At 58.8% G+C, this 26,728-nt stretch overlaps 5 protein-coding genes across 10 annotated transcripts in view; 2 read left to right on the forward strand and 3 right to left on the reverse strand.

Moving 5' to 3' along the window:
* The first annotated feature begins 109 nt into the window (after positions 1–109).
* Positions 110–4,775, forward strand: TLCD3A (TLC domain containing 3A). The gene is made up of 5 exons (XM_068655643.1): positions 110–312; positions 427–510; positions 2,381–2,594; positions 2,981–3,076; positions 3,328–4,775. The coding sequence occupies exons 1-5, from the start codon at positions 191–193 to the stop codon at positions 3,595–3,597; spliced, it is 786 nt and encodes a 261-aa protein (XP_068511744.1). The 5' UTR covers positions 110–190; the 3' UTR covers positions 3,598–4,775.
* Positions 4,606–8,599, reverse strand: GEMIN4 (gem nuclear organelle associated protein 4). 2 transcript variants are annotated; one of them, XR_011088889.1, is made up of 3 exons: positions 8,564–8,599; positions 5,203–8,478; positions 4,606–5,069 (listed from the first exon to the last, which is right to left on the reverse strand). XR_011088889.1 is itself a non-coding variant. In XM_068655621.1 (2 exons), the coding sequence occupies exons 1-2, from the start codon at positions 8,571–8,573 to the stop codon at positions 5,294–5,296; spliced, it is 3,195 nt and encodes a 1,064-aa protein (XP_068511722.1). In that variant the 5' UTR covers positions 8,574–8,599; the 3' UTR covers positions 5,162–5,293. The 2 variants fall into 2 exon arrangements, 1 of the variants encoding a protein (XP_068511722.1); XM_068655621.1 differs by lacking the exon at positions 4,606–5,069 and having other exon boundaries at positions 5,162–8,478.
* A 199-nt stretch (positions 8,600–8,798) lies between these two features.
* Positions 8,799–13,666, reverse strand: GLOD4 (glyoxalase domain containing 4). Its single transcript, XM_068655641.1, has 9 exons — positions 13,528–13,666; positions 13,289–13,338; positions 12,492–12,612; positions 11,893–12,037; positions 11,554–11,690; positions 11,123–11,209; positions 10,780–10,893; positions 10,607–10,693; positions 8,799–9,992 (listed from the first exon to the last, which is right to left on the reverse strand). Exons 1-9 carry the CDS (start codon positions 13,615–13,617, stop codon positions 9,927–9,929), a joined length of 897 nt encoding a protein of 298 aa, XP_068511742.1. The 5' UTR covers positions 13,618–13,666; the 3' UTR covers positions 8,799–9,926.
* MRM3 (mitochondrial rRNA methyltransferase 3) lies at positions 13,651–15,592 on the forward strand. Its single transcript, XM_068655629.1, has 4 exons — positions 13,651–13,895; positions 13,972–14,216; positions 14,625–14,792; positions 14,929–15,592. Exons 1-4 carry the CDS (start codon positions 13,651–13,653, stop codon positions 15,492–15,494), a joined length of 1,224 nt encoding a protein of 407 aa, XP_068511730.1. The 3' UTR covers positions 15,495–15,592.
* Positions 15,593–17,526: 1,934 nt separating this feature from the next.
* Positions 17,527–26,728, reverse strand: part of NXN (nucleoredoxin) — a 51,137-nt gene continuing 41,935 nt past the window's right edge. For all 5 annotated transcript variants that reach the window (XM_068655624.1, XM_068655628.1, XM_068655626.1 and 2 more), the window contains 3 exons: positions 24,198–24,377; positions 21,527–21,651; positions 17,527–18,732 (listed from right to left, as the gene is read on the reverse strand). In XM_068655624.1, coding sequence (XP_068511725.1) covers positions 18,550–18,732; positions 21,527–21,651; positions 24,198–24,377 — 488 coding nt within the window. In that variant the 3' untranslated portion in view covers positions 17,527–18,549. The remainder of the gene's footprint in view (positions 18,733–21,526; positions 21,652–24,197; positions 24,378–26,728) is intronic.

Consider the following 26,728-nt stretch of genomic DNA (forward strand, 5'->3'; position numbering starts at 1 on the left):
ACAGGAGGACCGAGTTTCGGGGAGTGGGCGTGGCTTAACCCAGAGGGCGGGGCTTAACGGAGGGGGCGTGGCTTGGTTAAATGGGGCGTGGCCTGGAGGGGGCGTGGCCTAAAGGGGCGGGGCTCGCGGCGCGCCCCGGCGGTGGCGGGAGGTGGTGGCGGGAGGTGGCGGCGGCGGCGGCGCGGGCCCCATGTGGCGCACGCTCGGCCTCGCCTCCGCCTTCTTCCCGGGGCTCTTCGCCCTCTGCACCCGGGCGCTGCGCTGGGCGGCCCCGGCATGGAGCAGCCGCGACCGCGTCCTGCTCAGCGGCAGGTAGAGAGGGGGGCCGGGAGGGTGGGGTGGGAGGGGGTGGTGGGGGTGGTGCCGGGGGGGGGTGCCCCGGGTCGGTGTCTGAGCCGCCCCCCCCCTCGCCGCCGTTTTTTGCAGGGTGGTGTCCACGGTCCAAGCTACGATGGCGACGGTGTCGGGGCTCACCGTGGTGCTTAGCTGCGGGGATGTGGTGCGAGACAGGTAACGGGAGGGGGGGTGCCGGGGGTGGGGGGGTCCCCGTTATGGGGAGCAATGTCCCCCGTTATGGGGTCCCCGGGGGTGGCCGGAGAGGGGCAGCCCCATAGAACCCGGAGCAGAAATCCCGGGAGTGCGGCTGGTGGTGCTCGGGGAGCAGCCCCGGGTCGTCCGGGGCTCACGGCAGCCGCCCCGTGAGGAGCCCTGAGCAGAGCCACTCGGGGTGAGAGGCTGGGAGGCAGAGCTGAGAGCGGCACGGGAAGAGGAGGCGCGGAGAACGCAGCCGTGGCGGGGCGGTGGGTGAGCAGCGAGCCAGATTTGGGCTCTTCGGGGTGTGAATCAGCGCTGAGGGTGGTGGGGAGAGCACCCGCACAGAGCCCGGCTGTGTGAGCATCCTTGTGCCCGCAGAGCACCGATGGCCGTTCAGGGCGGCGAGCGGCCTCGGGTCACTGCAGTGCCTCGGGCACACGGGTACGAAAATCTCATCTTGCTGCAGCGGGATCCCAGGGAGTTGGAGCTCAGCCCTCCCAAACCCGCCCTGTGGTCAGGGGAACAATGCCAGCCCCGTGGCTCTGCGGCCAGAGACCCAGATTTCCCTTGTATCTGGGGTAACTGCAGCGCAGCGCTCAGCGGGGAAGGGCTGGGAGAACGACAGCAAGACAGAGAGCCAGGAAGCAGCACAAGGGCTGCAATAAAAGCTGCCAATTTATTTACACAGCCAGACGAGCATTGTGCTGCTGGCACCCTAATTGCCCTCCGAAGCCCTGGGCGAGTTGTACCAACAAGGGCCCGTCCGCCCCCCTCCCCGGGACAGCCACGCGTTTTGGATTTCTTCCTGGCTGAAGCAGGAACACACACAAGGGAATTTTTCTTGGGGCAGCAGGAGAGCAAGAGCCGGTTTATTCGGGCCCCGAGCTATGTTTCTGGGAGCAGCGGCGCTTCCCCTGCCCCTGCAGCTCCGCTCGGTGCTTTTCGAGGAGCCCGGTCCCCGCGCCGAGCAGGGGTTACTGCAGCCGGGTTGTGCAACCGGGATTCCGACATACTTTGGGAACAGGCATCTGCGTGCAATTATTTCCCAACAGACAAACGTCTCTCAGGGATTTATTGCCTATATTAAACATCTCGCGCTTCACTCTCCCAACCCCGGGCCAGGCACCTCCAGTTAACTCTGAGGTCTCCGGCTGCGTTCAGACACTGCCCCGGGCTGGGCAGCCGACAGGAGGGGCACGCAGAAGGGATCCAGGCTCGGTGTTTTATTCCCACCGGGCATTGGCTCCAGCTGTCCCGGGGGGCACTGCGTGCTGCAGGGCTGGCAGACGAGCCCTGGATGCGGGGAGGAGCCGTGCAGCCCTGGCACACACCTGCCTGCCGTGCTATCGCCCTGTGTTTGTGCTCAGCCCTGCAGCGCCTGGCACGGCGAGCCACCAACGGGGCAGTGCCGAGGAAGCGTCCTTGGGGAAGGGGGTGCTGGGCCCCCAAAAACTGCAGGGAACGGTCACATTTCTGCAGACCAGACCCTAGGGGTGCTGGGTCCCTGAGCCCCTGGGTTCTTCGGGTGATGGGGCTCTCTGTCACTCATGGCTGTGGCTTTCCTGCCTGCTGCAGGGCTGATTGCACGGCCCTAGCAGAAACCTCAAGGCACCGCCTGGATAAACACCTTGCTTTTAGGGCACTGCTCACCTGCTGCCTTCAGGAATCACCCGTCACTCCCTGTTTGCTCCAGGTAGCACGGGTGCAGGAACACAACCACCTTACACACTGGCAGATGGGCCCCGGGGTGCCGTGCTCTGCCTTGATGCCCCCTCGCTGCAGCAGCAGGCGTGGGGGCATCACCACACCTCCACCACCACCCCTCCGTGTGCTGCTCCCTCCCCAGGCACTGGCTGGCCGTGGAGTACATCTGGGTCCTCGTCCCCTACATGACCTACGACATCTACGTCATGTACCTCTGCCACTGGCACAAGAGCCAGGAGAAGGGGGTAGCGGAGGAGAAGCACTCGCTGGCCAGCGTGCGCAGCTTCCTGCTGCGGGAGCGGCTCATGGTGACCCACCACCTCTTCATCCTCATCGTGCTCACCCCCGTCGCCCAGGTAAGGGCCGGGCACGGCTGCCGTGCACGCAGCGCCGTGGGGGTGTCCCTGGGTGTCACCGCGGATGGTTGCATCACCGTGGGTCCTTCCCTTGCCCAACGAGCCTCGTTCCCTGCGTCACCACCTGCAGCAACTCCTGCCCTCCTGTCCCCAGATGTCCCTGCCCTGGAGCACGGCCGGGTGTCACCACGTCCTGCCCCTTGCTCCCAGACAGGGCAGCGTCCTCCTCATGCCCTGAAAGCTCCCCACGGAGGAGGGTCCCCACCTGGCTGGAGCCCTGAGCCCAGGGAGATGCTGGGTGTTAAATCCATCCCGCCTCTCCTAAAACCAGCGGGGACGTCAGCCGGGCCCTGAGCGCAGCCCCTCACCGCTGTCTTTGTTCGCAGCACTTCAGGGGAGAGCTGGGGGATTTCTTCGTGGGCTGCATCTTCACGGCAGAGCTGAGCACTCCTTTCGTATCGCTGGGCAAAATCCTCATGCAGGTACGCGAGGGGGGGACACGGGGCTGATCGCTGCCCTTCTGCTCTGCCTCAGGGCCGGGCTCAGCGCGTGGATGGGCCCCTGCTCCCCTGCACAGCACCAGGGCGCAGGGGGCTGCGTTTGGAGCTCTCCCCGCTCCCCTAAACCCAGCTCCTGGCCTGTAGGGCCGTGGGGCAGAACCAGCTCCGGCTGCTGCTGCATCTCCATGCTCCGAGCACGGCCGTCACCTGCGCTCGCCTCCTTCCTTCCCCAGCTCAAGATGCAGCACACGCTCCTGCACAAGGTGAACGGGATCCTCATCCTGGTGACTTTCTTCCTCTGCCGCATTCTCCTCTTCCCCTTCATGTACGCGGCCTACGCCAGGCAGGCGGGGATCCCCCTCTACCTGGTGCCTTTCCGCATCCCCCTGCACTGCAACATCGCCAACGCCTCCCTCCTCGCCCCGCAGCTCTACTGGTTCGGCCTCATCTGCCGCAAGGCCGCCCGCCTCTACGGCCGCTCGCCCGCCGACAAGAGCAGCTGACGGCCGGCAGAGGCAGCCGAGCGCGGGGGCTGCAGAAGGGTTGTGCCCCCCCCGGCTCTTCTGCCTCCACGGCCAGCGCTGCAGGGCCTGGAGTGGGGGCAGAGCAGCAGGAGCATCCGTACCGCGAGGCTGCTCGGGCGTGAGGCAGCTTTGCCATCTCCACCGCCGTGCCAGGCAGCGCCGGCCACAGCTTGGGGGACTTTCTGGGGGAAATTTCCTCCCACGTTGCTCCTGCGCCTGGCGTCCTCCAGCCCAAAGTTACAAATCCTCCCGATTTTGGGACTGATTCCAGCACAGAGCGAGGCGCGGCGCGAAGGGCCCCGCAGAGCAGCAGCGTAGGCGATGCTGGAGCGCGCCCAGCCCCACGCAGCAGCGCAGGGACTGGGGGGAGCCGCGTGCTGTCCCTGTCACTGCTCAGAGCCACTCCTCCAGCTCCGGTTTACAGCCTCCAGCAGGGAGCAGAGCCGTGGTTCTGCACAGCCCGTTCCCAATCGTCACCAACGTTGCCCTTAAGCTACGGCTGCACCCAGCCTCCCACACGCACCTCCCTGATGCGGGGCTGAGTCACTTCGGGCTCTCCGCTTGCCCCCCAAGGGCTTCTCACTACAGCTGCTGCTGGCAGGGCTGGAGGGAGAAGTTGACACCAGGATCCTAAAACGGTTGCTCCTCGCCCCTGCTCACCTCCAGCTGACACCAGCAGCAGCCTGAGCTCAGGGTGTAGGGTCCATCCCTCCTGCCCCATCCTGGGGTTCCCTCTGCTGCAGGGCAGCTGAGAGACCGGCGGCCGCTCTGTGCCTTTCATTCCGTCTGAAAGCTAAAAAGGAGGGCTGGAAAGGACCAAACTGGGAGACCATTTCTTGGGGTATCAGGTCTCGTCCCAGCCGTGGCTGCACAGGCTGGGAGGAAGACGAGGGGGCCTTTTCCAGCACGCAGTCGGTTATTGCAGAAACACTACTGTTACGTTACCTATCGAGACGTTGTAATCCGCTTGCTACCCACTACAAATCCTTGTATCTTGCTGGTTTTATTACAAATAACGTGCCTTACGTAAAGACAGAAAGGCCAATGAGGCATCTCAGTTTGCACTAACACTGCCCTGTTTACTACTGCACCACCACTGCCCTGTTCACTATTGCACCTGTCGGAAGAGACCAATAAATAAAGACTTCTTTCCTCAATCGTGCCACCGGCTGCCTCTCCCCACGTGCCGTTCATTGCTGTCAGGGAGGCACCAAGGCAGCAGGGTACCCACACCCGCCCCGGGGCAGCCCACACCCAGTGCCAGAGGTACCTGCGGTCCCGCAGAGCGCTCCCTGACTCGCTTTCCCCCCTCCGGCAGCGTACAGCAAACACAACAACCTGCCCGCCACGAGGAGAAGGGCTGGCGGCAGGGGAGCCGCAGGGAAATTATTTCCCTGATGCTGCGAGGTCAGAGGCAGGACTGGCAGCAGTTGTGTTCGCAGCTATTCGCACTGGGGGAAAAAAAAAAAAGCTGCTCCCAGCCATCTTTGCATGGCCCCTTCGCTGCTTGGGTTAGGAGAGAACACAGCAGGGGGGAAATAGGTTCAAAAGAGAAAAATAGACGAGGTTTATTACAGATCTTACAGCTTTCCACATAGCAGGTCCCCTGCGGCAGGGCCGACGCTCTCCCCTGTTGCCCTCAGCTCCTCGTGCCACCCCTGAGCGAAGGGGCTGCCTACGCTCCCAGCTTGCTGAGCTTCTGCAGGAGGGTGCCGCGCAGCTCCTGGTCGCCGACGTTGTCTGTGATGGACTCCAAGAAGTGCCTCTCGTTGGCTCTCCGCAGCACGCTGCTGGGGGACTTGTCGGCGGAGCTGAACGCCTCGTACTGCGAGAGGATCTCCAAGGCCACCACCACCAGCGGCTCGCCGCACCCGCTGTCCGGCGGCAGCATGGCAGCAACGTGCAGGAGGTGGCAGAACATCTGGATGCAGACAAAGGACACCTCCTCCGCCGGGCTCCTGGCCTCGGGGGGCTGCGAGGGTGACCCCGTGGGGCTCTTGATGGAGCTCAGCAGGTCCGTGAGGCTGCCGCAGTACAGCTGCACCACGTGGAGCCAGGCCTCAGCCGGCAGCCAGGAGGAACAGCTGGAGCTGCAGAGGAGCTGGAAGCCCCGCAGGAAGAGCACGGAGAGCTGCAGGGAGCGGGCAAACGGCCGGAGGTTGAGCAGGGGCATGTACTGCACGTACTCCAGCGTGTAGGGCACGTGCAACACTTGCCTCTCCAGCAGGTTTGTGACCACGTGCACGAGCCTCTTCCATTCGCTGTGGCTGCACCAAGGGAGGACCTGGACGAGGGCCACCAGGAAGCCTTTGCTGAAGAGATTCACTTCTTCAGGGTTGTCCACGTTGACCACGAGGAGCGTCAGCATCGTCTCCCTGAGCGCTGTGGACACGCAGCAACACTCCATCCACGCCAGGAGCCCGCTGCCCGGCCCATAGGCCGGCAAAGACCGGGACGTCCACTCGTCTTCGGGGAGCTTGCAGATCTCAAACAGCGTGGCTGGGACTTCGTTCTTAAAGTGGTCTCCGAAAAAGTTCTTCAGACGGAGGCCGACGGTCCAGTCCAACGATGCCACCTTCCTGTGAAGCCACGCCAGCGACTGGACCCACACCTCCGGGGAGGGAGCAGCTTCTGGTCTTACAGCCTCACAGAGCTGGCCTAGGGTGCTCAGCACCAGGTCTTTGGTCTCCAGTGAAGGGAAGGGCTGGTCCCTGGGCTGGTGCCAGTACTTTGTGTAGCCATCTAGGAGCTTGCAGAGGCTGAGGAGAAGCGGGAATGGGTGGCAGGACTTGATCCAGTCCTCTTCTGGATAGGATGGTATCCCCAAAACTTTACTGAGGATCTGCAGGCTCAGCTCGGTTTGAGCGCAGTCTGATTTCAAATAGGGAAGGACAAAGGCTTTGGTCACCTCTGCAGGTGACACAAGTGGAGCAGCTGAGCTTGGCTGCATGAGAAAGGCCAGAAACTCGAGGAACTGCTCCTTCTCCCTTGCAGCAGAAAGCTTCTCCCATACTGCCTCCTTCAGGCACCGCACCACCAGGCTGCGTGGCCTGCCTGGATCGCCGTGTGTCTCCAGGAAGCTCAGCGCTGGGAGGGAGCAGAGGATTTGCGCAAGGAACTGGTGTGATCCTAGGTTGACAACGGCAAGACTACAAACCTGCTTCACGGTGGCCTCAGGGTACAGCAGCGTGAGCCTGGCCACAGAAGCCACAGCCCTGGTAAGGCCTTCGTCAGACACACTCTTTGTGATCTGGTTGAACGTCACATTGAGATCCTCCTGGAACCCCTCCACAACCACCTGCAAGTTCAGGGACAGACCTGCCCCCCCCCAAGATGCCAGGACACCCGAGATCACTTGGTTTTTGTCAGGCAGTGAAAGCTCGCTGTAACATTCCACGATGGCTTTGGTTACTTGCATCTGCATCTCCCGGGCCTCCCTGTCTCGGCAGGACTTGGCAAAGTTCACCAGAGTCTGCAGCAATTTCAGAACTAGCTCTGGCTTCTGGAAGAGCTCCTTGTTTTTCACAAGGCAGTCAACCCAGCCCTTTGAGAAGACCCAGGCCTCTTCAGAAGCAAAAACGGAGCACATCTCCACATGCCGGTGCAGCTTTTGCTCGATGATTGTCATGGCAACTGAAGACACGAGGCTGGTGTCTGAATCCTTGCTCTTCTGGCTGGTGCTGATCTCCTTGACAAAGTCCTCGATGGTCTGTGGCAGCTCGATCGCTTTGTGCATCTCATCCTTACTCAGGCCTCCGTTCTCAGAGAAGCAAACCAGGTTCTTCCTAAAGGCACTAAGAGCATCGAGGAGCCGGTAGCTCTCGTAGCAGGGATCCTCCGAGCCGCTCAGGATGCCCTGCAGCTCCTCTCCCCAGGCATGCAGCAAGCTGCAGAGAAAGTCCAAACCCACAAAGAGTTCCTCACGCGACAGCTTGGCCAGGGACGAGAAGCTCACGCTTCTCTCAGCCTCTTTTACCTGTTCATCCAGCGCCCTGTGGTGGTACTGGCTTTCAGCGTCGCTGCTCCAGAGGCTGACCACCGAGCTGACCTTCTCCAGGTACTCCGTGACAGGGAGGGGGCTGCCCTCTGCTGCCAGCTCAGTGAACGCCAACAGCAGCTCCACCAGGTTGGCCAAGGCGCAGCACTTCATGCGGGGCTGGGCAATGCTCCTGTAGGTTTCCTTCAGCCCCTCTACCAGCACCATGAGCAGGCTGGTGGCAGCAGGAGAGCCACTCAGAGAGCCAGGGTCACCCTTGAACCTCTTCGGGGGCTGAAGACCATCGTCCGGAGAGGACTCACCCCCATGCTGATGCACGAGGGTGCTGAACGTAGAGACTGTTCTGTCTTCCTGCCCCTCCTCGTGTCTCATCATCTCCCACCAGATGTCCAGCAAGAACCTGATGTCCGACGGGGACGTCTCGCTTGCGACGTACTGCACCAAGCGCTGCAGCTCGTTGCGGCGCATGGCGTGGGGCAGCGCCAGCAGCAGCTGCACAAAATGCCGGGGCTCACCGAGGGCTTTGACCAGCTCGAACAGGACGGTGTGGTTCACGTCGGGGATCATCCTGCCCACCGAGAAAAACGCATCTTCCCTCCACTCCTGGTCCAGCGAGGCGGCGGGGGGGGCAGGCAGCAGCACCTTGGCCCAGACGACGGCCACGGCCTCCTTCTTCCAGAGGCTGCCCTGCGGTGGGGAAGGGCAGCGGGCACCGATCTCCTTCAGGGCGTCGGTGATGGGGGGCCCCACCAGCGCCCACTCGCCTTTGCGCAGCTCGCTCAGCGCCCGCGGCTGGACGAGCCTGGAGGCCAGCAGGAAGGCACCGTGCAGGATGGCCATCTCCTCGCACACGCCCCAAGGTCCTGCGGAGACACGCGGCGCAAGGTTAACCGAGCCCCCCCAGGACCCCGAACCCCCCAGGGATTCCCCCGTGCCCCCCTCTCCCACCTGGCTCCATGGCGGCGGCGGTGCGGGCAGCCAAAGCTGCGCGCTCCGAGGCCGGTTCAGGCGCCCCCCCCCCGGCGGCTGCCGGCCCGCAGCGGCTCCTGGCGGCGGGGAGGAGGCGCTGCTCGCCCCCCCCCCCCCAAGGGATTTTGGGTTGCTTTAAGGCGTCGAGGCCGAATTTAGGGGAAAGCTGCCCTAAAAGGGCGCGGCGGGGGGCTGGAAGGACAGGAGGCGCAGCCTCGTCACGAATCACTTTTTATTCATGTAAAGGCCGATTGCACAGTTCAGGCTCAGCCTGATCAGGCTGTGGTTCAGCCAACTGCATCGAAAACATAAACCAAAATCACATCGAGGGCTTTCTTCCCCCCTTTAAACTCATTTGCTACAGGCACTGTGTCTCAGTGATTGCTAATGCTGTTGATTTTGCCTGCTTTTTCCATGAAACTGAAGGCTTTCTTCAAGAAAAGTTAAAAGCCAGGCAGCACGCCCGACATGCACTGTGTGGGTAATCCCCCCCTGCACCCCCAATTCTTGTTCCACTAGGAAAAGCCGATTTCATTCTGATGAAATAACCCTTGGACTGTTATTTCCGAGGGTAATTCCACATCAAAGCTAATTACAAAACCATTATATACTTATTTTGAGCCGCCTGCTGGTGCCCCAGCAGAACACACTTGATGGTTACACGCCTGGAACCCGAGATGCTCTGCATACACAGGAGCCCAGAGCAACCTCGTACAGCACAATCCCAGCGAGATCCACCACAGGCTTCTCGAGTGAATGCCTCACCTTGAAAGCTGGGGAACAGCTTGGCATGGAGCTGCCGTTTGTTTCAGACCAGCAGAGCCGCATGCTTCAACAAGATAATGACTGTGCTCTCAGGGAGGCGTTCGCTCTGATGGCCAAAGTGCTCGAGTGGTCCACAAGCAGCCCCTCCTCTCACCTAGCACCTCACCACCAAAGCAGGGTCTTTGCAATGGCCACCTGAAAGTCCCTGCCCTAAACCGCAAATCGGGACAGCTAAAGCTCATTAATTACAGAAGTGGATATTCTAATTAACCTAGCAAGCTCTTTTTCAAGTATAATCACACTAGAAATACGTCAGGTTCTCCCGATGGCTCCTGTTTGGAAGCCACATGCCCAACCTATTCCTTAATTTTCACCCACGTATGAAGGAGCACATGACATTTGCTTGAAAGGAGAGAGCAACAACAAGAGATACAAGCCTAAAACAAACAAAAAAATGATGGGACATCACTGCGCCCTCCGACTGGAAGGGGCAATGCAACACGTCACAGATGATCGGCGTTTTGCTCAGACAAAAGCCAAGGCACGAATGACCAGCCAGTCCTGCCTCTTTCTCCAGCTAAGCAGATGCCTTCTTCTTCTTTTGCGCAGCAAACCACGCGTCACTCTTGTCTGCTTCCATGGCCTGCACAAAGAAAAGCACAAACATGTTCAGAACTGCAGCTGAGTCAGCCAAACGCCTGGCTGCCCACACTCAGACCTACAAAACCGGATTGATTGTGAGAAACTCTAATCCAGGGGAAAGCCATTCTGATGGGGAAGCTATTTTGTGCATATAGTAGCAATGAAAACGGGCACTGAAAACCAACAGCCTCTGCTGCTGCAAAAAACAGATGATTTGGTAATACAGCAATAAAACAGGAAGAGTTTCGACACCTTCACAAAGAGCTCATGCTCTACACCAGAGCCCTTCAGCAGAGCGTTCATCTGCACTGACGTTAGTGCCACAATTCACATTTTCCATAATAACGTGCAGACGAGTGCTGCTGGCGAGTCCAACAGGACACACCATCATCAGCTGGCCTGACAGCAAGGCTGGAGAACTCTAGCTGCAATGCTGAAGTGAACTTTAAAAACTGTTTTGTTTTCCTTAGCAGGACAGCAGCCTGAGCTAAACCACTATATCACTTGCTTCTCATAAAACTCCAGGTGGAACTAAAAGGAGCCTCTGTGGAAAGAAAATTAGATTCTACAGGTGTCTATAATCAGGATGAAAATAAATGTCTGTCTATTACTTACATCATTTAACAGTTTGTCACCATTAGGATCCACCTTGGACAGATCTCTAAATGCTTCATCTCCCACGAAACAGATTTCATGGCCATCCTAAACCAAATTTGACAGCAGATAAGTTAGAAGATTGGGACAGCGAAATTTGAATTGAGTTTATTATTATTTCCAGTACTACTCACAGGATCAGCCAAAATAACCACTTGCACTGTAGCTTTGCCGGGTGTATCCAAGCTAACCAGAGGTGTTAAAATTTTCTGATTCTCCTTTTTCATCAGTGCTTCAATGTTTGGCAACTTAAACAGAAAACAAACAACATCAGCCCCACTCAGATGAAGCTCACATGCGGTCAGGTTGTTCTCATCTACAGTTTCCTGTTATATGCAACTTAATTGCATTCCCACCACCAGAAACATAAACCTAGTATCTGTTTTGTGCACACCTGAGATACTTTGCTAATACTAGAACTTTATCTCCCACTAGTTGGCTGGATGACACTAAGGGTAAGGGAAGCATGATTACTACCTCTTCCTTTGCACAGGAAAAGGCAATCCGCCCAAACGCTGTCCCGTGATCCACTGTTCCTCCAACGGTCTTCAGCTCCAGCTTACACTGAAAGAAAACAAAGCTTAACTTGCACGGATCTCCAGCTTTTCACTGTGGCAGAAATAGAATAGATATGTATAGAATGTATAGAATTATGTATAGAATTCATTGCCTATACAAGTATTTTCCCAATTTCTCATTTTCCAATGAGTCAGAATTACTCAGAGCAAACCCTAGCTTTCAGCTACAAAATGCAGTTATGAGCCCCAATGCTTTAATTTCAGTGCAAAGAGTTAAGTTCACGGTTGCTTTTATCTAGAGTTTTTTTCCTTTAACACTTTTTTTGCACAGAAGAAGAGATTCCTATGACAAACGACTCTTAAATAATTGGAAAATTTTCCAGGACTAACCTGGTTATCTGCATAGCCTAGCAAGGCCCTTTGTTTTTCTTCATCCTTCTCATATATTTTCATCCCAAGCAAATCAGACCAGTAGCTAATGGACTTATGCAGATCGGAGACGCCCAAGGTTACCTTCAGCACAGGATCTGTGAGATAGCAATAACTGAGTTACAAACACATCGCAGCTGTAAACTTGCGGTTTTACATTCTTGAGAAGAAAAGTAACAGAGAAATAATACAAATACATCCTTGTTTCATAAAATGCCAGAGACAAATACACAGCCAATTCTAATACCCCACTCACAAATCTCTTTAGAACACAAAGAAGAGCGAGTGTGTGCGTCTCACCTTGCTTTAGCTGTTCCTTGTCTTCCAAGTAGAACTTGTAACCACCAGGCGCTTCAGTTTCAAAAACACCAGCTGTGACTTCCTTGAGGGGCCACCCCATCTCCTTCGCATTGCTGACAGCCTGGCTGGACACAAGGGTTATGCCCTGCCAAGCACAGAACAGACATGCACAATTCCCTGGAGCACAGAACAGACATGCACAATTCCCTGGAGCAACAATGGCCAAGGACCCACTTGCCCAGCCACACTAACACTGTGCTTCCCCGTCACATGCATCTGTGGGGAGAACTCTCTCCGTATCGCTTTCACTCTCTGGGCCCCATTGGCCACAATGGTTGCTCCAACCTGTGCTTGTGGTCAAGGAGATCTGACCATCGCAGACAGGGTGCATGGTGCAGAAGTCCTGCCTTTCAGTAGCCTGCCTCTACAAATGCCCAGGAACAAAATGGATTACTTTCTACTGCACTATCTCCTGAGAAGCAGATATCTCACTCCTAGAAAATAAACTTACTCTAAGCTTCCACCTCCCATAGATGTGGAATGCATTGCTCTGCACCCCTCTTTCACAACAAAAGGAAACGTAAAGGAAAAGCACTTACCAAAAAGTCATTGCCAAGGCGATATTCTCCAATACCGTAGTTGTAAGTCAATTCTGCAACAAAATGATTGTCTTCTGGCCCGTAGCCCACCATTGTTTTGCTCCATTTTCCATCATAAGGGCTAGAACATCCACATTTATTTTTAGTGAATATGAGAAATAAATACCGAGAGTTGCAAGCATTGATGTTTCGACAAAGAACTGCATCTCTAGAACAAAGGGCACAGCCAACCTGGTGCCCCCCTCATTAAGTGAGCAGGAGGTGATGCTTTGCTGAGTTCATGGGGCAGCTCGTGGCGACCCCGCAGCACGTAGTGGGCACCTTCCCACCCTTGGGAGTCGTGCTCTTAGGCTGTCGCTCCTGATCGGGTGATGGAGCCAGATCTGCCCGCTAACACCTCACACTGCTCGTGCCTCAGCTGGCGTGATGGGAGCACAGAGAAAGCAGTGACAGGCTGAGAGAGCGCTGTCAGCCACGGGAAGGGGGCTGACGGAAGCCTTGGGGGCTGCCAGGGAGGATTTTTCACTCGAGCCTTGTGTCTATAAGGCAGTAAATAATAGGGTATAATTCTGAGGGGAAGTTGAGGGATCGTTTTATAGTGGAGGGATGTAATATGGCAATATTTGTGTTCCAGTGTGAACTCCACACCTACCCACAAAGCAGCACTGCCCATCCCAAGGGAATAATTTTATAAAACCCCCCAAACTCACACAAAAAAAGCACTGATACATGCCCAGCCACGACAGACAGCGGGTTTACGAGAAACAAGCGCTCAGCGCGGGGGGCGCGGCACTCACCCGTTGCAGCTCGCCTTGCAGCCCTCCTCGAACTCCTCGTGCCTCAGAACCTGGCGGGGAGGAAACCAAAACAAGTGAAGGCGGGAAGGAGACAACAGGGCTGCGAGGAGACAAACCGAGAAGAAAGGGAGGAGAAAACGAGGAGAAAACGCGGCTGAGCCCAGGGTGCCGCGGTCCCGTCCTCCCCTCAGGGGCCGCTCCCCTCAGGGCCCTTCCCGCCCGCATTGCCCCGCGCTCACGCTCATGCCCAGCAGCTGGCGGTAGAAGCGCGCAGTGCGCGGGCGGTCGCCCACTTTGAAGACGAAATGCAGAGCCCGCCGCGCCCCCATGGCCCCGCTGCCGCCTCCTCCTGACTCCCCCCGATGCCGTCAGCAGGCGCAGAGCTGACGAGAAGGAGGCGGCGCCGCGAGATGGCGGCGCTGGGAATGGGGATCGGCGGGCGGCGCTGGGTGCGGGCGCTGAGGCGGAGCCCGGTGCGGGTCCTGCCGCCGCCTCAGGAGCCGGCTGAGGAGCCGCAGAGCCCCGTGGGGCCGCCCGCTGTGGAGCGGAGCTCGGCCGGGCCGGGGCTGTGGTACGAGAAGGCGGAGCCCGGTGACGGGAGGCTGAGGTGAGGCGAAGCCCGCGGGTAGCCCGGTCCCCGCCGCCGGGCTCCTGTGGTGATTTTTTTTCTCTCTCTTCCTCAGAAAAGTGGTGACCGTCGCCAAGTCGCGGAGCTTTCGGGACCGGCACGGGAAGGTGCTGCTGGAGGGGCTGCGGCTCGTCAGGGACGCGCTGGAGGCCGGGGCCGTGCCCTGCAGTTTGTTCTTCAGCGCCGCCGGGCTCCTGAGGGAGCTGCCCCAGGCGCGGCTGAAGGGAGCCAGCCTGGTGAAGGTGAAGTTTGAGGAGATTAAGAGCTGGTCCGACCTCATAACACCACAGGGGGTTATAGGTAAGATTCCCTAAGAACCATCACCACAGTGCGCAAAGGGAAACGTATCCTGCGCTTCATGAGGGGGTGGTGGCAATCCCTGCACCAGCAGCTCCTAGGCAGGCTGGCAGGGTGTCACGAGTGGCACAATGTGAGAGCTCTCTTCTTTTTGGCCTGCTGTGATAACTGTGAAAGTGGCTGATAGACTCAGTGGAGGTTGCTAACGCTCATTTTTAACAGCACTGTGCTCAGGCTCCACTGGGAAATGGTGCTTACTGTGAAGTGACAAACTCCTCACAAACTTCCCTTAAGCAGCGTTTTTCCTAAGGCTTTCTCTAGCACATCTTCAGGGAAACCTGGGTCAGATAAGTCACAGCCCTCTCCTCGGAGCGTATTACCCAGGAGCTCATCAGCATTTTGTCTCCTCAGGGATCTTTTCCAAGCCTGACCCTGCCAAGATGTCCTACCCCGCTGCCCAGCTCGCCAGCTCGGTGCCCATGGTCCTCATCTGCGACAACATCCGGGATCCAGGAAACCTGGGCACAGTCCTGAGGTCTGCAGCTGGAGCAGGGTGTGAAAAAGTGCTGCTCACCAAAGGTAAGAGCCTTTCTCTGGGGAGAAAAAAAAGCTTAGTTTAACAAATCAGGGATAGGGCAGGTGCTTAAAGTGCTCAGCAGTTACTGAGTGTTTGTCAGAGCTGCTGCACCATCACTTTTCCTCCCCTCTGTCTCAGGGTGTGTGGATCCGTGGGAGCCAAAGGTGCTTCGTGCAGGCATGGGAGCTCACTTTCGCATTCCCATCGTTGCCAACCTGGACTGGGAATCTGTCCCCAGCAACCTCCCTGCCACCGTCCAGGTCTGCGTGGCCGACCACAAAGACCCGGGCGCTCAGGCTGAGGCAGAGCCCGTGTCACAAGGAGCTGGCAGGCCCGGCTCCGCTTCTGGCAACCCAAAGGCTCCTGTAAAATCCAAACCTGGGGCTGCTCCTCCCGAACACGAGGACGGGGAAGGAATGGCGGGCAGCTGCACCCCCGAGCTCACCACACGGTATTACTACGAGAGCTGGATCCAGGCTCCAGCGGCGGTAGTGGTTGGCGGAGAGACTCATGGCCTGAGCCCGGGCGCGCTTCACCTGGCAGCCAGCACGGGTGGGAAGAGACTGGTGATCCCCATGGTGCCTGGCGTGGACAGCCTCAACTCTGCCGTAGCTGCTGCCATCGTGCTGTTTGAAGGGAGGAGGCAGTTGCTGCAGAGGAACAAGCAGGAGGACAAAAGGCAGAAGGTCCCTGTAGGGGGCTGAACTGCTGAGACTTGGGTGCTGGAGCAGCATCTTTCCCCTTTGGCACTCCCCAGAGGAGTTAATAAAATAGCAGCTTGGTCTGTTTGCTTTGTAATAAATGAGTAAATTACGTCAATAAATAGCTCTGGCAGAGGGGGAGCCAGCCCCACTTGCTCCGTGCGAGTTTAAGTGAAACGTGAGCAGATTTGGGGCCCCATCTTACCTCTCTGTGTGCTGAGAGCAGGATGAGAGCTTGCCCTGTGCCTCCCCAGGGTGGCAGAGGGGTCAGAGCTGCGCTCCCACCAGCCCCACACAGCTCCATCGGTGCCGGGATGCTGCTCCTCTCACTGCCTCTGCACCGTGCCCACTGGTGCTCCGCTGCTTGTCAGGGGGCAGCAGGGTTGGCTGCAGCTGCTGTTTTGGGGTCAGAAAGGCTGCGTGGCGGCCGCCAGAGCAGATCCTGCCCATACTTACCCAAAGCCCGTGCCCTAACTGGTGCCGGGAGCCACGCACCGAGCCGCAGGGTGTCTGAGCTCCAGCATTGGTGCCGCTGCCGGGAGGTGGCAGTGTCTGGCCCCACGCAGCCGCCTGTGCTCCGCAGCTGGGCCTCAGCGCGGATGAATTATGAATGAGGGATGGGAAGGGTGGGAAGGGGGAGCTGCGGGCACTGCTGTGAGCGTCCCTTGGAGGGGAACGAGGGTCGGGGTGCTGGGAAGGAGCCCCTGTGACCCCCTCATGGGTGCAGGAGCGGGGGCTCCCCCCTGGGCTGCACAATGCTCAGCTCCGCTCACAGCTGCGCGCCGATGGATGGCTCCTGTGGCAGCGCTGGCTGCCGCCTGTCCTGCTGTGCATTGAGAAAAGCCTCTGCACTGGCTGTGAGCTGCACAATGAGCTGGCTCTGCTGGCTCCAGTTTCCCGTTACCATGCTGAAATCATCGATGGCGGCTGCTCGAGAGACCCGCCGGGATTCAGCCTCCTCAAGCCCAAACCCTGGTAGCTGAGGGGCTGAGCAGGCATTAGCTCCAGACTGAAACTGCTCCAGCCCGCCAATTTCATCTCTAGAGACCAGTTCCAGTTCTCTTCCCATCAAACTGACCCCAGATGACCCAGTTCTCAGGCGGAAAATTGCTGCTTCGCTCCAGCAGCTACCAGAGTGGCTGCGGCGGCGCTGCCCATCTGCGCTCACAGCCTCTCCGGGAGCCCCAACCACAATGTCCAGAGGGGAGCGAGCATGGGCTGGGTGCTCCCTGTCCAAAAAAAATATAAATCAGCTGCTGCCATGTGACCAAACAGTGCAGGCAGCGCGGTGCTGCTTCCAGCCTCAACCCACAAACACACCGAGATTGCCCGCAGAGCAGCAGCAGCCCGCGGCACTGCTGTGCACAGCGCAAGGCAGAAACTGCTCTGCACGCTCCCTTAACCCCAACGTGGACGGCGTTCCTCAAAAATCCCCACCAACAGGTGGGGCAATTCAAGTTAATTCATCCCATCAGCCTGCCATGGGAGCCATGCTGCACTCCCAGCTCGGCCCCGCTGTTGCCGTTGCGCTCACCCCGGCTCCTGCCCACAGCTCGGCCCCATGCGGCCTCCCTGAGCTCTCCCTGCGCCACCAGGGGCTGCTGCTTCCCGAGCGCCCACGAGTTCATCACCAAACGCAAGAACCTGAAACATGCAGCACACAGCACGGTTTATCCGATCCCTGCCCTTCCGCACCGCCTGCCTTCCCCAGCTCCTGCCGGGGCGGGTCACGCTGTACCGGCGATAAAAGGGCAGAGGCTGCGGGCCTGCCACCGCTGACAAACGAGCTGAAGGGAAATGCGCAGCTCGCACAAGGGCCACCATTCAGCACGGCTCCGGGACACCGCCCTGCCGCGGGACACCGCGGGGAGCGGTCCTGGGGGGCCAGGAGGCTGCACCCCCCTCCCCGTGCCTCCGAAACAGCGGCTCACGGGGGCATGGAGGAGGCAGCGGCCTCGAGCGAAGGGCAGGTCCCTTGTGCCGGGCACCCCGCCCTCACCCCCACAGCAGGACGCGGCAGTCGGCACCTCGGAGGTCTCGGTTATTAGCTCAGTTTTATTACAAAGTTCCAATCACCATGTACAGTTTTTACAATGTCACTTTTCAGGGGCTGTGCTGCTAGGGACTGGGGAAGGATTTTTTTTTTTGGTGTTTTTTTCTTACTTTTTTTTCCTCCTTTTTTTTTTTCGTTTTCTTTTTTTAAAGAACAGCACCATTAATGTCAGGTTTGGGACACGCCTACGAAAAAACAGCTCAATCGACTAACATAGAAGGGCGGACAATTCATACCAGAGAGTAGGAGCGAGAAGGAGCGGGGACAGGGAGAGCACAAAAGGGGAGACCACGGGGAGGCATGGGCAGCCTGGTGGGGTTCCTCCTCCTAGCCCAGGGCAGGAGGGGGACATCCATGTGCCACGGAGGGGGGGACTCCCCCCGACGCGCGTGGCCAACGCTTCGTAAGGCTGTCGGTGTGCGGGGTGGGAGTGGGAAAGCTACCCAGGAGGTTCTCACCCCAAGGAGGAAAAGCTCGGCTGCGCTGCGGTCTTTCAGAGGTTGTCAGCAGTTAAGACTTTGTCTTGGCCTCGTCAGGGCACCGTTACTTGAGCGGGAAGGAAAAGGGGGGCGAGGGACAATTTCCTTATTGCTTCCTTAAAGTAATTTAGTCAGCAGAGATCGTAGGAAAGGAAAGAAGTGGGAGAAGGAGAAAAGAGCCCCGAGAACCCCATCCACTGCCTGATGCATATGTTGGGAAGAACACCATGCAAAAAAAGATTTGCCTGCTAGCTAGTGCCGTGTATAAAATAAGGATACGGTAACAGTTCTGGCCTGGTTATTAGAGAATATATCGCCATGAAGCACAAGCGAAGTCTCCAAACGCCAACGACTCCCTGCTGAAAGTGCATCTCAAGGAGTTTGCTTAGGAGAAGGATTCACTGCGTAGAACAAGGCACCACAAGAAGGTTGGATACTGGGTCGGGCGTGAGAACACGCTGGAGAATCCATGAGCGGCAGAAGAGAGACCTAGTTTTAAATAACGTCTGTGGGCGCAGAACCCCCCTTAGATGGGCTCGGGTTTTAGCTTGTCTGCTAGAAAGTCGCTGACGAAGGCTTCCACGATCTCCGGCGTGATCTCCTCCACATCCATCACGTACTTGGCCCTGGCCGACATGTCCAGGATGGTGAGCAGCGGCGCGGCCTCAGGCAGGTTGGTGTAATCCCGCAGGGAGTCGGTCATGTCGTCCTGGAGGCCAAAACGAGAGGCAGAGAGGAGCCATCAGTGGAGAGGCACCGGTCCCCTCAGCCACACTGATCCCTGCCACTGCCCAGAAAACAAACCCACAATCACCCAGCGCTGTTTCTCACCCCTCTCTGGCCCCTTTCCTCCCCTCCTTCAGGCACCCCCTCACCCTCAGCCCCCCGCTGGCTGCCAGACCCCGACTCCAGAGGAGCCGGGGGCCACCACAGCCCCTGCCTCACCCCTCCCAGCAGCCCGCACAGGGCCTCGAGCGTGCACATTGGGCAAATCAGGAAACGGGAACAAAAATGCTGGGTTTGAGCCAACTGCGGGACTCCAAAAGCAGACCCATGAGGTCTGAGGGCAAAAAGGACGGAGCACACCTGAGCAATGCACTCAGCACCGGCTGCCTTCACTGCAGCCACACAAATTGCAGCTCTCAACAAAGGGAAAAAACTCATTTGTCACCGTCGGGGCTGTGGAATTCAATCACCAGCGCTGGGGTGATTCATCTCCCGCAGCTGACACTGAGATGCTGGGAGGAATGGGGTCGACCCCACAACACGTGGCATTCGGAACCGGGCATTTTTCCGAGCTGTTTTCCAACAGCAGCGATGGAAATAAAATGAATCCAGAGGCAGCTGGTGGCTCTGCAGCGCGAGGCGGTGGCCGGCAGGGTGGTTCCTATCGCGCCTCCCCTTCTGCTGCAGGGGTTTCTGGCGCAGGACCACGTGGCGGGGAAGGGAGAGCGGGGCCGGGCCTGGGACCTCGGTGCTGGGGCACTCGGCTGCCCCCGAACGCTTCCCACCTCTGGGGCCAGCCCGGAGCCGAGGTGTTGGGACGCCTCGCCCTTGATTTGATCGCTGCAAAGCAACTGAAATGTTTTAATCAATGCAAAACCGGCCCAGAAGGCGCTGGGAGAGGAATGGGAGGCGCCTGCTCCGGCCGTGGCCGGGCTGCTTTGTGCGCTGGGGCCGGCGGAGACCCGGGGCCAGCAGCCAGGGCTATTGAGGTGACGGATGAATGGGACGTGCCGGATGCTCCCCATTCTTCGTCCCCGCTGCCGCAGGGACGTCGGGAGCCGCATGAATAGCAGCAATGTTTCAGCTGCAGCCGGCGAGCAGGAGGAAAACGCTTCACAGGCTCTTGGGGGTGGGGGGGGGAAGGTCCCGGACCCTCCCAAAGCAGCATTCCCAACAAGGGGCTTATTCAGGGGCACGGGGCCGAGCCGGGATGCTCGGAGACCCGTCACACGAGTGGGAACGCCCGGGTGGAGGGGGCCGAAGGGGCTGCAGGCGGCAGCGGTGGGGGCTCACCTCGCGGGGGGAGCCTGGGTGCGGCGTCGCAGCCCCTTTGTGCGCCGGGTGGCTGCGGGGAGCGCTCGCACTGCGGCGGTGACGTGAGCGGAGGCCGGCCGTGCGCGGCGGGCGAGCAGGCGCACAGCAGCTCAGCGGCTCCCACCTGCCTGGGTGCCGCAGGAGGGGAGCCAGGAGCTTTCTAGAGCCTTGCACAAAGCCTTTCGAGTGCTCAAGGCTGCAGCAGGGCAAAGGGCTGCACGGGAGACAAGAGCATCCCGTTCCCCTGAAGACCAACGGCAGACCCACACATGGATACACGCACATTGTGACCACCAACCCAGCAGCGTGGTGGCTCAGCATGCTCCTCGTTCCACACGGGGACAGGCCCGAGAGGAGGGAGCACTGCCACAAAACACCCAGCACCATGGCAGCCAAGCCCCAGGGCCTGCAGTTCTGCTCTCTGGGCAGCCCCTGGCTGTCCCCACAGGCAGTTTTTTGTCTGCTATCAGGCACAGAAACCAGCCCAGCCCACGGGATGGGGGCTGCCTCCCGCTGCAGCCCGTCCTCCGCTGGCAGCAGGCGGGCACCAGCACGCTGCAGGATGCCCAAACCCACCACAGGCCAGGCTCCCCCTCACCCAGGGGCAACCCCATCAGCCAGGCAAGTGCACCCCAAGGTCCCTCCTCCTCCTCACCGGCCAGCCGGGATGAGGAAACCCCTCTCCAGCAACCCGGGAGGGCTCTGCCCTGGCAGCCTCTCCCCCTCCAGGCAGCCCGGGATGAGCCTGGCCCAGCTCCCGGCAGAGCCCACGCCGCCGGCTCGCGCTGGCACCGCCGCGCTGACTTTGGGCAGCTGCCAACCCGTTAGGGAAGAGGCTGGAGTGCCGGTCCCTTCCCGCTGCTCGGGGTGGCAAGAAAAGCAGCAGCACGGCAGCGAGGAGGGAAGCACGGCGGGACCAACCTGGCCGCCAGCACGGACTGGAGGCAGAGCCCAGCCAGGTTTCCTGCCCGCGCAGCCGGCACATGGAGCCCAGTATTTGAAGCGGCCACACAGGGCTGGAAGCTGCAGCGTGGGAGCTCGCTGCTCCTTCCTGCCTCCCAGGGCCTGTCCCTGCCTGTCCCTGACGGTGTTGAGGCTTTTCTGCCTCTGAACAAGCGCAGGAGTCAAAGTGCAAAGGGTGATCCACAGCAAAACCTGGGCAAGAGCCCCTCAGCTGCTTTAGTCCAGCACAGGCTGCACGGGGACTGAGCCAGGACTCAGCTCCAGCTTTGTTCCACGTCCCCAGCTGGCTGCAGTGGCTCCGTGCCTCAGTTTACCCGCCAGTGGGACAACACCACCCAACCCAGCTCGGACCTGGCAGGAAGCACAGCAAGACTCCAGCCGAGCAGCTACCAAGAGGCCTGGCTTGGCAGCACAACTGCCAAAGTTTGCCCCATGTGTCCCAGCGGGCCAGGACGCAGCCCCGTGCTCGCAGGGAGCTCTCACGCTCTCCTCCCGCTTACCTCGCCTGCCACAAAGAAGAGCAACGGTGCCTCCTCGTCTTTGGCTTTGTACTTGGCAATGATTTTTTCGGCTATGGGCTGGATCAGTTGTTTCGCTGCCTCCGACTCTCCGTCGTCCTCCGAATCTGCAGGGCACAGCCGTGGGGAGACGAAACAAAAGAGAGGACACAAAGAGGAGGTTAGGATCAAACGGATGTGAACAGGCCGGGGCGCAGGCAGCTCCATCCCAAGCAGCACCACAGAGGAAACAGGAGCCCGAATGCGTAACACCAACTTCAAAGCCAAGCGGCTGTGTAGCAATTAGGGAGCCGCTGAAACGCGCTTTTCATGTGAGACAGGGCAACATGTCACAGAGGAGCAGCTCCTGCTCCCAAATATTTTACCGCTCGCTCCTCTGGTGCTGCTGCTGGTGAAGCACGGGGACAAACAGGCACAAAAATAAAAATAAAGAAGCTGGGCCGCAGCTTGAAAAGCATCGGGATGTTTTGAAGACCAAACGAACGAGCTGATCTGAGGCTGCCTGCCACCCCTGCCCACCACCCACCATCTCTCCACCTTGGGACGGCTGCTCGGCGGCTTTGCTGCTCGAGCTTCCGCGGCAGCAGCTCTGTGAAGGCAGCTTTGATTTGACAGAGGTAGAGTAGAAAGAGATGGAAACATCAATCAAACGCCAGCCACCACTGAAGTTCAAATACCGAGTCGGGAAGAGGAGAGACAGCGTCCTTGAACAGCACCTAGATGAAACGATTTCAATTTGGGGACAACTTTGGGCATTAAAAAAAAATATAAAAATAATAATAAAAAGCAAGGAAAGGGCTCCCGGTCCCCTGGCAGCGTGCAGCTTGTGTGGGCCTCGATGGATCCAGCCGGCAGGCGCTGCCCACCAGCAGAGCTCTGCCTGAGCTTCCCTCCCTGGAGAAGGGGATGCCGAGGACGCCGCCCGCTGCCTCCTGGGGTCTGTCCTGCGTGGGTGACAGTGATAAATGCTCGGAGCCGTGGGCTTTACGCACTGATTGATTTTTCTGCTAACAAATGCTGCTGGCTGCACTCCAGGCCAGCTCTCAGCGTTCTGGCTAACCTAGCCCCAAACTGTCCCGTGGCGGACGCACATTGCTGGTGATTTATTCCTGCCCGATGCTCGCCGAGCCTGCTGACACAGCCCCAACCTCACACGCGCTGCGCTCGGCGCATCCCAGCTCCCTCCCCAGGGCTTTGGGCTGCTGCTGCCTGCAAAAGCTGGGTCCGGGCTACCCAGGCACCATCTGACCTTGGGCTTACAGCCTTAAAGCTCAGGTAGAAAACTGGCACAAAGGAGTGAGCTCCAAATGGAGCCTCCAGCCCCACGTCCCCAGTGCCTTGGTGCTGCACCAGCTCTGTCTGCCCGAGCACAGCAGCTTCCACCAAGGCTGAGCATCCTCTCAGAGCCGAGCGAGAGCTACTCTAGAGCCCTCTCCCAACAAGCTGTTTGCAGAAAGGTGATAGAAAAACTTCGCTCAGAGCAAGCTGAAAATAACCCCTCCCTTCCAGAGGCCTGCAGCCCCCATCAATCACACTCAGCGTGGTGAGCCAGTCCTCCCAGCTTGAGGAGAGTATTTTTGGCTCTGCGCTCGCATCCCCTGCTGGGTTCTACTGAATAAATAATCAGGGTCAAAAGGAAATCTGAAAGGGAAGATGGGAAAGAGTAAGAGCCACGTTATAAACGCTGCAGAAAAAGGTTTTTTTTGCTAACAAAGGGTGTGTGAGGAAGCAGGACAAGCCCTGCCCGCGTCCCAGCAGCCCCCGCATCCCGGTGGGCAGGCTCAGGGGGATGCAGGCTCTGCAGCAAACCCCAGTGCGCTCTGCACAGCGTTCCAGGGACAGACACACTCTGAAAATCAGGGAAATTGCAGCTTCTTATTGAGCGCCCAGAGCTCCCTTGCTGGCCGGGCCTCTGTGCCTGGAGCACACGCCATCAAAGCCAAAGCGCTGGCGGGATTTCACCAGCTGCTGCTGGAGGGAAGGGGCCGGGACAGCCCAGCTGTGCTCCAGATGAGCTCTAGGCCCACTTCCAACCACGGCTGAGCTTCATGGGTGGGTTAGCGGTGGCAGAGGGACACCAGCTTTCAAGGGGGAAGCCTGCTCTGTCCTGCAGCCAGCTCCCCACAGAGAGGGGATACCCAAAGAAGCAGCAGAGCCAGCATGCCGCCCTCTGCCACGGCCTCGCTCAGCCCAGGGATTCGAGTTCTGAGCTGTGGTTTCCAGCACAGAGCTGCAGTCCCTCCTGGAGGCACCTCCCAGCCCATCCCCTGCCTCCACCGAAACATCCCCTGAGCTTGAGGTCTCAGCTCCAGGAAAGGCCCTCCTCATCCTGACCACCACCAGCGTATTTCCAGCGCTCTACAGCACTGCTTAGCGATCCCACCACAGCCACCACCGAAGCATCTTCTGTGACAGCTCCTCTCCGCTGCAAATTGCTGCTCCACCACATCCCTCACACTGCAGGCTGGAGCTGCAGGAGAATTACAGACACGAGGCTGTGCCATGAGCATGGCTCCAGCAAATCCCTGTGAGCTGCATCTCTCACAGGCCAGGCTCTAGGAACGTCTCCCTCCTGAGTCCCTGGAGGGGACGCAGCGAGCTGTCAAGCCCCCAGGTCACACAGACCCTTCCCCGTCAGGATTTTGCTCCGTACCTACGAAGAGAACGAGGCAGGGCCCCTCGTTCAGCTGCACAGCGTTGGAGTCCGTCAGCTCCAGCACGGGCTTGGGGTGCCAGGGGAACTCCCGGCACTCGACGTCGTTCAGCACCTCCACCCGGCCCTGCCGCGTGATCACCTCGCCCTGGGAGTCCAGCACGATGAGCGTCGGGATGCCTGTGACAGGAGGAAAACACGGGGTTAGTGCCAAAACAGTAATATGGGAACGAGAGGGTGCTGCCATCACAGCCCGCGGGGTGGGAAGCAGGGTCCCTGGATCCTGTTTCTGCCCAAGGAGAGCTCTGGAACTGAGGAGGCAGAGCAGGAAGCAGGGAGGCCTCTGGCATCGCCTGCCTTTCCCTGTCCGAATGCAGGGAGAGGTCAGTGCTGCCTGACGCCGACGTCCCCGCATACAGACCGTGCTGACCCTGCCCAGAAGCACCAGGCAGAAAGCTCCCACACGCACGGCAGAGCTGGATGACCCCAGCTTTGAGACACACAACTCACAGCAACACACACAAACCTTCTCGCAGGGCAGACTGCACGCAGCGGCGGCCAGGAAGCAGGGCGTGTTTGCTCCCAGCAGAAACCCCCAGGTCTCTGCAGCTGGGAACTCCTTTGTGACCCCCCCACACCCCTTCCGACCCTCAGACATAATTGCCTGGACCTTTTCACAGCACGCAGATGTGTCTGCCCGGCCATGGACGCTGAACTGCACGTGGCGAGGCAGACACAGAGGCTACAATTACCGACTGCACCCCCTCTGACACCGGTCCTCGGGCTGCAAGGAAGCACCACACTGAGCAGGAACAAAACCAGGGAGCACCACCAGGCTCTGCTGGCACGGCTGGCCCCAGCCTGACAAAAGGGGATGCAGAACCCATGGTACGGGGCTCATGGAAAGGGAATTTTGCTGTGGACAGAGCCCCGGTGCCCTGGCAGCACAAGGTTGCCAACCAGCACGGCAAAGCCAGCGAGCAAAGTGCCCGAGGCAGCCGCCAGCTCCCAGGCACAGCTGGCAGGGAGGCACTTCTGTAACACATACGCAGGTTAAAACGTTTCTCGGGAGAAAAACAACCACCACGGGCTATTAAACACAAAGACGCAGACCTCACCCCAGCTCTACAACCCCTGAGCTGCAGCCTGCCAGTGGCTAGGAGTGGGGGAAGGCAGACCCGGTGTCATTTGTGCTGCTCTTTCCCTCCCTGAGCCCCCAACAGACAGAGAGCCCTGCTCTGATGACAGCTCCGGAGCCGCTAGCTACCTCCCACACTGCAAATCCATTTTGCAGATAATCACTTCACCTTTTATTACTTTGGAGCTGGCTCCTAGGTTATGAGAAATGCCGTCCTGACGGGTTTGCACATTGTAGTTCCAGCCATGTTTGCACCAGCAGCTGCTCAGAGCACAGAAGACCCCATTACTGCAGCCCCCCAGGTGGCACAGGGACCATGCAGAGCTGCGCCCTTAGCCTAAAAAACAGCCTGAGATCTTGGACAGAAAGCAGGCATCCAACAAACGGGTGTAGGTGTGCACCCGAACAGCAAGATTCAGGGTGTGTGCATACGTGCTGACTCCAGGAGACTTTGCTGAGCCTTCCCTGGCCGTGCCACCAGCCCGCAGATGATGGCAGTGCCATGTCCCTGCCAGGGGACAGCGTGGGGACGGATGGAGGAATCTGAGATTCCCTCACACACTGCTGCCAGGCTGCAGATCGCTGGCACACAGCCAGACTTGTCTGTTGTGGGATGGAGGTCCTGGGTTCCTTGCTTCTGCAACAGCAGCCCCTGGGAGAGGGAGGAACACATGCACTCTGCTTCGTTTGGGAAAGAAAAAAGAAAAAAAAAAAAGGCAGATAATCAGTTAAATATGTCCCTCCATACAAAGAGGGACAAGGCAGAGCTGCCACAGCCCTCCCAAGGATATCGAGGCTGTGCAGGATCCTCCAGGACCTGCTGGGTCTGGCACTGTGCAGGATAGGGCTGGGGGTGTCCGAGCACAACAGCCTTGCATTAAAACAAGCACCTGGAAACGCAGCCAGGGTGGGTGTGGGAAGAGGAAAGAAGAGGAGAGGAAGGGCTCCCAGCAGTCACTAATGGATTTTTTTTTCTTCCTGGGATTACTGCAATTTGGTTGCAGTGGGCGTAGCATTCATTCATCCTGCCTGGCTGCAGCAGGCGTCTTAAGAATGGTCTTCCAGGAAGTTTTAAGCACATATTTTAGTGCTACGAAAACACAGCAAAGGCATGGGCCGGTTCTGCTTTTAATCCTGCCTGAAAGGAGCCCTGTGCTCTCTCCCTCCAGAAGCTCTCACCCAGCCAGACCGGGTTCTCCCCTCTGCAACGCCCGGGCAAGCATCTCACGCAGGACACCTGCAAGTATCAGTGTGAGCCTGGCTGAGGCGAGGGGCTGAGCTGGGCACACCGAGGCAGCGGCACAGGGCTGGGGTTTGCAAACACGGGGCTCATTTTTGGAACCAGCTGGATTTTGCTCGACAAGCCCGTGTTTGTCTCAAGGGAAACAGATGT

Source organism: Anas acuta, chromosome 19 (assembly GCF_963932015.1).
Source record: "Anas acuta chromosome 19, bAnaAcu1.1, whole genome shotgun sequence".
In the NCBI taxonomy this organism is placed as follows: domain Eukaryota; kingdom Metazoa; phylum Chordata; class Aves; order Anseriformes; family Anatidae; genus Anas; species Anas acuta.

Bases quoted from the DNA above. Each gene is read 5' to 3' on its own strand.
- TLCD3A (XM_068655643.1), top strand. From the start codon at position 191: ATGTGGCGCACGCTCGGCCTCGCCTCCGCCTTCTTCCCGGGGCTCTTC. The intron at 313-426 runs GTAGAGAGGGGG...CGTTTTTTGCAG, and splicing joins CGCGTCCTGCTCAGCGGCAG to GGTGGTGTCCACGGTCCAAG. The intron at 2,595-2,980 runs GTAAGGGCCGGG...CTTTGTTCGCAG, and splicing joins TGCTCACCCCCGTCGCCCAG to CACTTCAGGGGAGAGCTGGG.
- GLOD4 (XM_068655641.1), bottom strand. From the start codon at position 13,617: ATGGGGGCGCGGCGGGCTCTGCATTTCGTCTTCAAAGTGGGCGACCGC. The intron at 10,894-11,122 runs GTAGTAATCATG...TTTCTGTTTAAG, and splicing joins TTTCCTGTGCAAAGGAAGAG to TTGCCAAACATTGAAGCACT. The intron at 9,993-10,606 runs GTAAGTAATAGA...TTCTTTGTGCAG, and splicing joins GTGACAAACTGTTAAATGAT to GCCATGGAAGCAGACAAGAG.
- MRM3 (XM_068655629.1), top strand. From the start codon at position 13,651: ATGCCGTCAGCAGGCGCAGAGCTGACGAGAAGGAGGCGGCGCCGCGAG. The intron at 13,896-13,971 runs GTGAGGCGAAGC...TCTCTTCCTCAG, and splicing joins CCCGGTGACGGGAGGCTGAG to AAAAGTGGTGACCGTCGCCA. The intron at 14,217-14,624 runs GTAAGATTCCCT...TTGTCTCCTCAG, and splicing joins AACACCACAGGGGGTTATAG to GGATCTTTTCCAAGCCTGAC.